Genomic DNA, 11268 nt, shown 5'->3' with positions numbered 1-11268 from the left:
TCATCTTTATTAAACAGTAACTGTCCTTCATGAATCATACAGTTCAAGGCCAGGAAAATAATCAGAGACCATGCTATGCTCTGTGCTGAGGAGATAGAATGGTTTGCAAAAAATAAAGCAAATTCTGCTTTCTGCCACCCACCACAGTTTCCCTGGGATGAGGAACCAGATGATAATGTTGGGGCCTCTTGAGTGCTAATAAACCAGACTGGCAGCCTACATCTACTTTATATGAATTTTGTACAGTCCAACCCAACTTGGACCACTCAAAGGCTCCCAAGCAGAAGATGAGCAGCCAGAAGAACTGACAGCACCTGTGTTCTAATCACAGCTTCAGACCACTTGGGTTTCTGTAAAACTAGATTTTTATTTACTTCATAAAATACATTAAACTGCTTGGCTTTAAACCAAGGGTAGCAGGAATGCATTTCCAAGGTTATTGTCTTTGTTGTAGACCTGAAAGCAAAAGAAACCACCCACTTTTCAGATTAACTCCTTACTAGTCAAAATCAGTCTGTTAAAAAAGTTTTTATTTTTAATTCTAATCATCATCTTTAGGTTGTCATCAGGCATATTCAGATATTCACTCAAACCAACTCTCCCTAATGCCATCCTCTCTGAATATTGGATCAAATTCTGCACCGACCACAAAAGGAATCATGCAGGCAGAGAAATTGTGTAATAGCATGCACCTACATGACTGGTGTCAAAAATGTGGCTGAAATCAGGATCTCTTTCCTCCTCCAGCTTTAGAGGCTGTAACTGAGGTTTCTTTTCTCTTTGGTGAGTCCGGCCAGCAAGCCTTTTCCTTGGCAATGGCATCTGCAACAAAATAGCAGTTGTGTTACATTGGAGTCAAATTCAGTACTGTTGTGCCCTTGCAGACAGCTGTGTATATATGGGCAAAAACTGGCTGAATACAATGCCACTAATGTCAAAACCTTGTCATTTCCTGGATATTGAAAGGTATATAGGCATGACTCAGTTGCTGGATTTCAGAACACAGGAAAGAAGAAAGAAAGAAAGAAAGATTTCATACAGAGCACTTACCATCATTTCACAACATACAGGATATGCAACATACTCGGTGCCAGGATCACTGGCTGTAGGAGACTTCAGTGTTAACAAAACCTTGGCTTCAAGATTACTGCCAAATGGAAAAATGGAGGCCTACGGCTCTCGCTCAGACTGTACGCTTGAATTGTGTGTCTGAAATTCAGATCTAGGTTTATGTTTACTTGGAGTAATGATAACATTAACATTTCCTCAATAAAGAGCTTTCAAGGAAAATGTGTATTTCTGTTTGTAGGACTGGTTGCATGTTCTTGCTCTGGGTGTCAGTGAAGGTTGATTACAGCATCTGTGAAATTTCTCAGACTCAGTCTCACCATGCATATATTGGGATGATGTTCCTTGCTTTGATAAAAGAAGCAACAATGATCTACAGATTTTCCTTGTGATATTTACTTATTTTTTTCTTTTCCGTTTTGACCTTTTCTTAGTATTTCTCTTTTATTGTTAAGTCCTAGACACTAAGTTAGTTATGTGATGACTGAGAACACATCACTTGTCACTTGATTCTAGCTCTCTCACTCCTAAAAGCAAAAACTGGATCATGTTAGCAGCATAGATGGATAGTTTTACCAGTGAGGTCTGGCAGATGTCTTAGTGCCACAGATGTCTCTTACTGAGGCATCATGGCAAATTTTGAATGTCCTTATATAGGGCACAGCTAAAGTCCATTTCAAGAGCAATTTCGTGCCACTGTGCAAAGTAAATGCTATGACTGCTTCTGCACAAGAACAGAATGTGTTACCTTCCCCACCAGTGATGTGTTTTCACCAGTACTCGTAAAGAGACCCAAATGTGCAGTGAGTGGCAGAGATGAGGCATCTGCAGAGAAATTTACCCATTCACAGAAATCCAGTGCCTCTGCCGCCCAACAGAGCAAAGGAGAAGAGAGGCTATCACAACCATTTATCAATCTACAGATTGTATTTCTACAGGAAGTGTCTTCTTGTTCTCTACAAAGTAGTAGCACCTCCTGGTGCATTCATGTTTCAGTTGGGTTGGGCAAAGTAAACCAGCTGCATCTCCAAGCTGATAAATAGTGTTTTATTTCCTTCCCATCTTCTCAAAGTTCATCCTGAATGTGCATCCACTCGTTTGCCTGCATCTGATAAACAAGGTACTCTTTGTATTTTATCTCTCTGGACACAGTATTGCTCAATTTTAAAATAACCACAATCATATGCTTCCCTTTGCAGACATCTGTGCACCTCAGTAAGTGTGCTTTATACTTTTAAAAGGAGGTGAACATCTCTTCCTTTTCACAGACATATTTAATATTAAAAATAGGAAAAATCCATATGGATTAAATATTGATTTTATTTTTTAGAGAGCAAGTACAATGATGTTGCATTAAAATAATGCTATGTCATAGTTGTTACAGCTCTGATAGAAAAATAAACATCTCAATATACTACAGTGTCAACTCATTAATAAATATCACCATAGAAGTTAGTAGTCAACTGAAATTAATAAAACAACTATAAAAGTATACTATTTTAAATAATAAAATATTTAGTATATTTCCAGATGAACAAAAGTAGTGATTTAAAAGTATCATTTAAAACGTAAAATGAGCAGTAAGAAGTTATCAGATTTAAAACCTCTTCCCTTACTAACATTCTCTATGCATAAAATCTAGAGACACATTATTTATCTCCCTATATTTTTTTATAAAAGGTAGTATATGTTAAATAGAAAGTTTAAAACTGTAGTATTATTAATAGCTGTCACACAATTGCTAAGTAAGACACTTTAAAGTAGCATTATTTTGCAGTAGCAGGTAAGAGTGAAGATGTCAGCACAGTGAATTCATCCAACACTAATGCCTGCAAAAGACTCTTTCATCTTTCAACATCTCCTTTCAAAATATAACTGAAACAGCCCAAGTACAATATAGGTATCAGGATGAAATGTTAGAATTTGGACAGAAGCCATTATTTTAACAAATGCCAGATATTTTAATTTTATTTTTATTTTAGTAAATACGTACTTTTGTTTTAAAGCATGTGCAGAAAAGGAAACAAAGAGAACGTGCAATTCAGAACAGCTTTTCTGAAGTTTAAGAATCTAGAAATTTTAGGATTTTTCTTCCCCCCATCCCCCCCTCCAGCAGGCCAACCACTCTGAGCTGGCTTGCTCTCTGTGAAACTGATTTGGCTCACTGTAGAGATGCATTCCCACTGATTAATTTTAACCTTTTTTCCCCCTCTTCATGGACTTCAATTCTCTATAAGAGCCAACAGATACTTGTGCGTCAGAGCAGTCTCAAGAATTAAAAATCAGTGTTTTTTCTTAACTATTGCTCCATTTCTGCTTTCCCCTCTCTTGCAAAAGGGCAGCCACGACACTGGCACCACGCATTACTTGCGTCAGGGCAGAGTAGGTGTCATCCAGCACTGACTCAGCACAAATGCCTCTGTGAGAAGTGCCCTTTCCAGCTACAGCTTGCATTCCTTAAGGCTGGCTGGTGGAGATCCAGGGCTGGTGGGAAGTCAATGGGCAGGTGCCCAAATGCTCCCCAGAAGCTTTAATGGAGGCCTGCAGCATCCAAGTTTACAGGCTGTCCCTTGCTGGGTTGCATGCAGGCATTTTTGATGAGTAAAGATGCGAAAAGCCCGCAGCATTAGGGCTCATACTGCACATAACACAGTCCCAGTGTGGGGCCAAGTGCCTGTGATGCAAACCTAGGACACCACTGCTGCCAAGCCCATCTACTTTGGAGAGGTTTCCTGCCCTGATAGAAGGCGAAGCAAGATCTCAGAGCACCATTTCTGCAGGGATGCTGTCCCTCTTGAAGTGTCCACACAGGCAGCTGTGCCCTTGCACAGCTGTGCCCTCTACCCTGGGCATCACCAGACCCTATGTCTGCTTTTAGGATGGGGGGTTGCTTGAAGCTGTTTCACACACTTACTTCCATGGTTTGCAAAACATGCACACTTAGCAGGAAATAAATATTATATATGATCAGACTGGGAAAATAATATTTTTCCATTGCAGTCTGAAAAATGCTTTACATAGCAGGTTTTCATGACATCATAGAGAGGAAAAAATAAATCCAGTTGTAAATAATAGCTAAAATGTAAACTATGCCCATAGGAACATCCTTCCTTTTTAATGTTCACTTTTAACGTCCTTGCAAATGTAAGGGAATTTCAGCTGGGCACAATGAAAATTCCTTGCATACCATGTGCACGTTTTCTGGATGAAACAGCTATTTTCCCACACACTTCTGCAGCAATCTTATTAGTGTAGTCATGATGCTTGGCAATAACTATTTCATAGCATTTCTTCATTTTACAGTACTCAAAAAAAAATCTGAAGTAAAATACATACTTTTTAATTACATAAACATGCAGTTTCTGAAGAGTTAGCCAAATAACCAGTCAAAGGTTAAAAAAAGGGGGACTAGAATTTGAAAATTATAAGTATGGATTTTAACAGTAACAAATATGCTGTGAAAAGTCATGCACATGCTCTGTTTGTGGGACCAAATCTAAAAACAATTCCCCAAACCAATGATGAGATGCAACAGTATCTGCTGGTATATTTTTGGATATAAGCATGCAGTAGAATTATTTGACTTCAATTTTTCTTGAAGAAGCCCAGTATAAGAAGTGTTATTTGAGAACTTTGGAACGTTCTATTCTGAGGTTAGTTATTTTTTCCCCCATTTTTATGAACATCTTTGACGCACAATACATTGAAAACTAATATGAACTAATTCGCCTTTAATATCTCCCATATTAAGCACTATAGGAAGCACAGTCCTGCAATCACTGAAGAAATTCCTTGTGAATTAAAGGCTGCTTTCTCATTTAAGGTCATGTGCTGAGGGAACACAGCTCCCTAAATAGTGAGGCTTTTGTTGAGCTATTCATCTCCTGCAGCAGCCCTTCTGAAAAACATGGTCAAAGGCAGAGGGAAACAAGTACCAAGCAAAGCCAGAGTTTCTCATGGATAGATTCCATCCCTAGAAACAAAGCCTCCTCCCAAGAATCCTGCTCTGTATAAGCTCCCCATGGGCCTTCTAAAAGCCTTGACCTGTCACATTAGCAGCAGCTTATTCTCTTTCACCAGCCTCTTCCACAATACAGCAAAACCATGAGGGAGATGCAAAAAAAGCTATTTTTTTGTCTTATTTTTTTCTTTCCTTTTTTTTTTTTCTTTTTTCTTTTTTTTTTAAATATACATTTTTTAATCTCAGGACAGCAGGCAGTTTACAGTGCAATTTGTTCTGTGAGCCTGCTCTATCTGACCAGAGCATTTTAAACATTCAGGCAGGTGTCTGATAAGGAAATACTGGCCGTGCCCCTTCACAGGCAGCACTGCAATGCCAAGTACTACAGAAGAAAAGTAGTAGCAGTGTGATGTGTCTGGAAGATGGGTATTACAGCTCAAGTCTTTCTTCCACCAAGAACCCAGTTCCATTGTCCCCTACCCACAAAACTGAACTCCCTCTAAGAGTGAAAAGTAATTTCTAAAGAAAAAAAGATAGTTATCTGTTCAGTAAACACTTTAGTGCACACTTAAAGGCCACTATATGGTGAGGAATATTTTTTTAAAAAGGGTTTATAACCCTGTTTAAAAAACATAATTAACCTCTTTTTTATATACTTAGATATACTCCACTAAGCACTGAATTTTTTTTTAAGTTAAATAGACAACCAAAGATTTGTTTCCCACTCACAAATAGCCATGAATTGTGACAAGAGTAACAGCAGGTCAACCTTTATCAATCTTTTATCTTTATCCCACCAAAACCAATTGTTTGGAATCTTTTAATTTACACAGAAGGAAAACATTTTAAAAGAAAGAGTTTAAAGTGTACCTGATAGAATTACAGAATTAATCTACAATTAAGCTATCACTAAAATCAGGGTCAGTGTAAAGAAATACTCTTTTTGTTAAATAAGACACTTTGTGTGGTAGAAAGCTGAAGGCCTACTTTGGAGACTGCTTTAGAAACATTTAATAGTCCAATTTACAGGTTTTTTAAAAATACAGTCCCGAAGGTCTAGAGCTTTTATGACTAATGAAAGGCCCATTGTCTGTATATTATTTTTCCCAATCCCACTTGATCCATTATCCAAGAAACTTAACACTCATAAAACACTCATCATTTTTCTACATCCTGTCTTCCTTTCAATCCTCATAGTCCTCATGTTTCAGTGGGAATTTACATAAGAAATACAGAATAGGAAATACAAGTAATTTCTACAAACTGCACATAAGGAAGTCCTGCTTTGTTTCTGTAACTCTTGTCTATGACAAATAGTGACAATATCTAGTATTAATAATAAATGTTGTTAAAATGATGTACTGTCTTCTGAGGTGATTTTTCTTTTTGTCAGCAAGGTTTTAGTGCATTAGAGGTTGATCAGATTTTTGTAGGGTTTCAGCAGCATACAGTTAGTAAATCAGACTGACACTTCCAACACCCATATAACAATAACATGTCTTCTATCATTCTAGCTGTTTTCAGGGACAAAAAGAAATGCTTCTGCTTGACTTTGTAGCTCACATTCTGCTCTCAGATAAGCTTATATTGGTCCCACCATGTTTGGAAGAGTTTTGCCCACTTCTGAAGGCAGAATCTGATCCATATTTATAAAGTCAATAAGTATGTTCTCTTAAGAAAAAGAGTTCTATTTTCCTCACCTTCTTCTAAATTGCAGGTTCTTTTCCCCATCACACACTGGACATATTTCTCAATGCACAGTCACAAAAACTGAAGTGGTTACAAAAACTTACAAAACCTAATCTCATAAACTATTTTACATAGAGAAAAAGAGCATGTGTAAAATCAGACTTATGCCTGACATCATACAAAAAGATCAAAGTCTTTATTTGGCAAAACACTGACATGTAGCTAGCAAACCAAACACAGCTCTGGCATAATTTATCTATTTGCAATGGAATTGATGCTGCTGACTCTAAATGCGAAGTCTGCTGGCAGTGATCATCATGTAGACTATGCTGTTGTACAGAAGAACTCATTTTCTGTAGCCACTCAGTTTTCAAACACCTTAAATTTTGTATAAAATGGGAGGTTATATTTAAACAAGTAAAAAACCTAAAAATTACTCTTTATCAGATATAAATTATCTTTAAGTGACATCATCCATATAAAAATTATATATATAATTTACCTGTGTGTGCACGCATATGTGTGCGTATACACACACAACATGCACCCATACCAGGAACTTAACATTCATTTAATCCCATCATTGTTATGAGGAAAAGATAAGAGGCATAAGCAGACAAACTAGTGGAATTTGTCAACTGAGAGAACTATAAAAGTACCATTTACTCTATTTAAGAGCATTTTAATAGTTTCATCTATTGCTATAATATACAGCACTGTTAATACTTCAGTCACAGCTTTTTTCCATTCCCACAGAGCACATCAGTACTAGCTACATGTAGAGTGAGATCAGTGCTTTGTCAGACCGGTTTCTATCTACATTCTAGGCCATAACTAAATAAATTAGAATATGCTAAAGTGCTACATCAACACTAATGTTTCTGAACAGTAGTAACGCACATTTCTCTTTCAAAAAAAGTTTTAAAAAATACAGCAGCTATAGTTCCAAACATAATCACATAATGTGAATATGTTTACATGTCACTTTGTTACAGTATTCAACAAAATGCGCAACAAAAAACCATATGGCAACAGTCAAGACTCCCACAGAGTACAAAAGGTAGCTTTTTAAAAGTCGAGCATGATGGAAATAGACATTTGCAGTCTTCAGAATTCACACTTGAAAGTTTCATTTAATCGCAACTTGCTGATGTCGATATTTATTTCCTCTGGTTTGTCACGTCTGTATGTTACTGTTCTTGTACAAACTGTAGGCAAAAACATCTTATCCTTGAAGGAGAAGATACAAGTTTTATCAGCAATTAGCTAACTTTTATATGCAAGAAAAAGATTACTGAAGATGATGGCTCTGAAATCAATTACCTTCTTTGTTGTAGATACTCTGTAATCAGATGAAGATTTAACTTTATTGCTACTCCCCTGCAGAATTATCTGCCTGATGATAAGGACAACAAGCAACCCGATCAGAAAGGTAACTATAAAGATTATGGAAAATACTCTAAAATAGCTTCGTCCAGAGAAACAATCTGCAACAAAAGGAAAAGACAGAGGTAAAGCCTAACGTATGGAACTGGCACATCCCTCTAACACAGACGTATTTCCACTGCTTAGTAATGTTGCATAAGTGTAACACGAGCCTGATAAAAATTAAGAGAAAATAAATTAAGGGAAATTAAGAGGAAAAGTTATCATATGCAAGCTTCTAAAGTTGGGCATTTCAAGAAAGGCAATTCAGATTAAGATCCATTGTAGAAAAATAGTGAAACTATTATTCCTTTAATCTACAGAACTAAGACTCAGGCTTCATTTTATTGCCCATCACAAATTCTCTGCAGAGTGAGTTTATAGCTAAAATAGAGAGGATGAAATATTAGAGATGTTTGGGACAGAGAGAATTTAATCTTCACAAGATGACAGTAAAGATCACTGGTAAAATATGAAAGAAAATGTGGTTTTTTTGAATCCTTTTCCAGTGTTCTCCTCACTGGTAGACCACCACAGTAAGCTTTCCCTAATACTAAAGTTATAAAAAAGTATTCACAGTTAGTTTCCTCTTTTATGAATTATAGTATAAAAATATTTATATAAATGTTAAGTGACAAACCATTTACCTGCATTTTTTTTGCTGTATGGAGTGATTACTTTATGAGATTTTATTAAAAAAGATTTTATTCTTCCACAGCCCTCATAACTGCAGTTTTTTATACTTGAAAGGAACATTTAAACATTACTGAACTCGAGGTAAGCATTCCACTTCTTTCTTGTTTCTGGTAATGTCAAATAATATAAGCATATTCAAAGTAATAAAACATACAGATGCCATAACAAATTTTTATAATTATTTCTTTAAGCATTGCTCAGGCAGGATTCATCATTATTAGATGTGACTTCTCAAGGAGTTGGGAAAACTGAAGTTAGCAATGCTTGTCATTCGTATTTCCTGTTATTATTTATCTTTTACTTTCCCTAAAGCTACAAATGATTTTTATCTTTTTCCTGCTTTCTTTCTTTGCTATTGTAATAATGTGACATGCTTCTGAAAGACATTTTAACACTGGCAAATTCAATTACTAATCCCAATAGATCTTAATCTCTTCTTAAAATTACCTAGAAAATGCCACTTACCTGAAGTGTGGTCAATATAATGCAGTAGGTAAGCGCATGAGGTTGTGCACTGGTCAAGTATTGCTTGAGATGAATTGTTAGAATGATGGCACTGAACACAGTTCCTGTAAAATAAAAAATATAATTAAAAACCTATGTCTTTCTCTGCACTCCCCTTTAAGAGATTTTATCAGCAAGCTGACGTAGTGCTTACACATAATGCTTTCCTGTTGTTAGTAAAAACATTGTGACATTTATTTATTTTTTTTCTGAAATGTGATGCCTCTCTCAGCATTTTATCCCTCTGGTGCTTCTCAGAACCAACTAGTTGGAAGTTGTAAACTAAAACGTCTTTGGCTTTGAGCCACCTTCATCCAACCCCTGCTCTGCCTTCTGAGATGCGAGTTTGCCACAGGGTGTAGCTAAGGTCCAGCACCCTTTCTTCAGCTTTCAGCCTCCAGTTCCGTTCTAGTCCTTCCTTACCTATCAATCTGATTAGGATGCGTGCTGGAACTGAAGGGTAGAGATAGGGGGAGGAAACACAGCTTTGTCAACAACTTTTGGATGCTATGTTAAGACAAAGCCAAGTAAGTCTGCACTGCTGGGCAGTTTAAGAGAGAGCAGCACAAGAGGAAGGCAATGCTCTCAGTGATACTGTCTTCACTGTATAGCCCTGCAGGAGACAGACATCACAAGATGTCAATCACAAGAGATTCCAAAAAAGCCCTCGATGAATTTTTAATGAAGATATGCCATTTTCTGAATTTACTAAAGGCATGCATTTTACAGTGACTTTGAACAAGTGTAAGCCAGAAAGGCTAACTGCATTCTATCTAGTGAACTCTTAGCAGCAACCTTGCCAGATGTGGCCAAGCTTGGCTCTCCAACATTTTCACCAGATGAGCTATAATTGAAATTAATACAAATAAACAATGATTCTGTTTTGAGCACAATGACCTTTCCAACAAAAGGCTGATCTTTCACCCACTGCACAGTGAGATGCAGAACATTACATGATGAGAGGGTGCAGAAAAGCTGTGCCCAAGGAAAGGGCTTCATTTGCTCTCTGTACCAGGACCACACAGTGCACCACTGAGAGCCTGGTCTAGCTTCTCTCCTCCTGGTCTTGCTCATTTCAACCTCCACACTGTCCCTTCCTTTACATGGGTAAGGAAAAATTATGTGCTTTAAGGCCAGCATGGCAAAGACTAAGTGTTTTAAAACTGCAATGAAGAATGTTGTTCTCTGTGTAAGACCAGCTCTGCTCTGCTGATCAATGGCAGTGACACTGCACATGCACTGCTCTAGTTCCACACCTCCTTCTTTCAGCTGAGAAGCATAAGGAGTGTGCAAAAACAAATGTGGAGAATCTTATTGGACTTGGTGGCATCCAAAAGTAGGATCGATTTTCCATTTTTAAAAATACAAATTTATGGTTTTATTTCCTACCCAGAAGATTTCATATGAAGCATGAATGATGCTGACATGCAATTCTCTGAATTGCTAGTGTGAATCCAACTACCTAGAGAACTATCAAGTATGAACTGTACCAATTTCCTACAATCTAAATAGCTAAGAAATACAGCATCTACCAAGAATCTACCAAGAAATATTTCTTCATGTTTCAACACTAGGGAGTGAAAAAGACAAGTCTAGCACAAGAAACATACCAGTTTTCTTCACAGGCTTTGTTACAAGTAGGGCAATATTCACAGAAACGGCCAAAGCTTCTTGGATCTGTGCACTCACACTTTCCACATACACATTTTCCTCTTCCACTGCAAATCTGGCCTTTTGAATTCAGGCAGTACTTTGCTGATTGTGATGAGCACTCGCAATGATCACCTTCCCAGCCAGCAAAGCATTTGCATTTACCACCTTCACATTCACCATTACCTACAACACAGAGAGTCTGGAGTCATATGCTTCCATGAAAACATAGAAAATAAATTTTTAGATGGGTACATTTGTATTGTATTGCTTGT

General features: G+C 37.2%; 1 protein-coding gene across 4 annotated transcripts in view; it reads right to left on the bottom strand.

Moving 5' to 3' along the window:
* Positions 1 to 355: 355 nt before the first annotated feature.
* Positions 356 to 11268, bottom strand: part of ITGB8 (integrin subunit beta 8) — a 48868-nt gene continuing 37955 nt past the window's right edge. For 2 of the 4 annotated variants that reach the window (XM_069007084.1, XM_069007086.1), the window contains 5 exons: positions 10954 to 11179; positions 9305 to 9408; positions 8042 to 8205; positions 697 to 822; positions 356 to 456 (listed from right to left, as the gene is read on the bottom strand). In XM_069007084.1, the coding sequence (XP_068863185.1) occupies positions 403 to 456; positions 697 to 822; positions 8042 to 8205; positions 9305 to 9408; positions 10954 to 11179 (674 nt within the window). In that variant the 3' untranslated portion in view covers positions 356 to 402. Of the gene's footprint in view, positions 457 to 696; positions 823 to 2370; positions 7949 to 8041; positions 8206 to 9304; positions 9409 to 10953; positions 11180 to 11268 lie in introns of those variants that run through there. The other 2 variants (XM_069007085.1, XM_069007083.1) reach the window with 2 other exon arrangements.

Source organism: Aphelocoma coerulescens, chromosome 2 (assembly GCF_041296385.1).
Source record: "Aphelocoma coerulescens isolate FSJ_1873_10779 chromosome 2, UR_Acoe_1.0, whole genome shotgun sequence".
In the NCBI taxonomy this organism is placed as follows: domain Eukaryota; kingdom Metazoa; phylum Chordata; class Aves; order Passeriformes; family Corvidae; genus Aphelocoma; species Aphelocoma coerulescens.
Note: the sequence above shows the minus strand (reverse complement) of the source record. Positions and strands in the feature narration are given on the sequence as shown.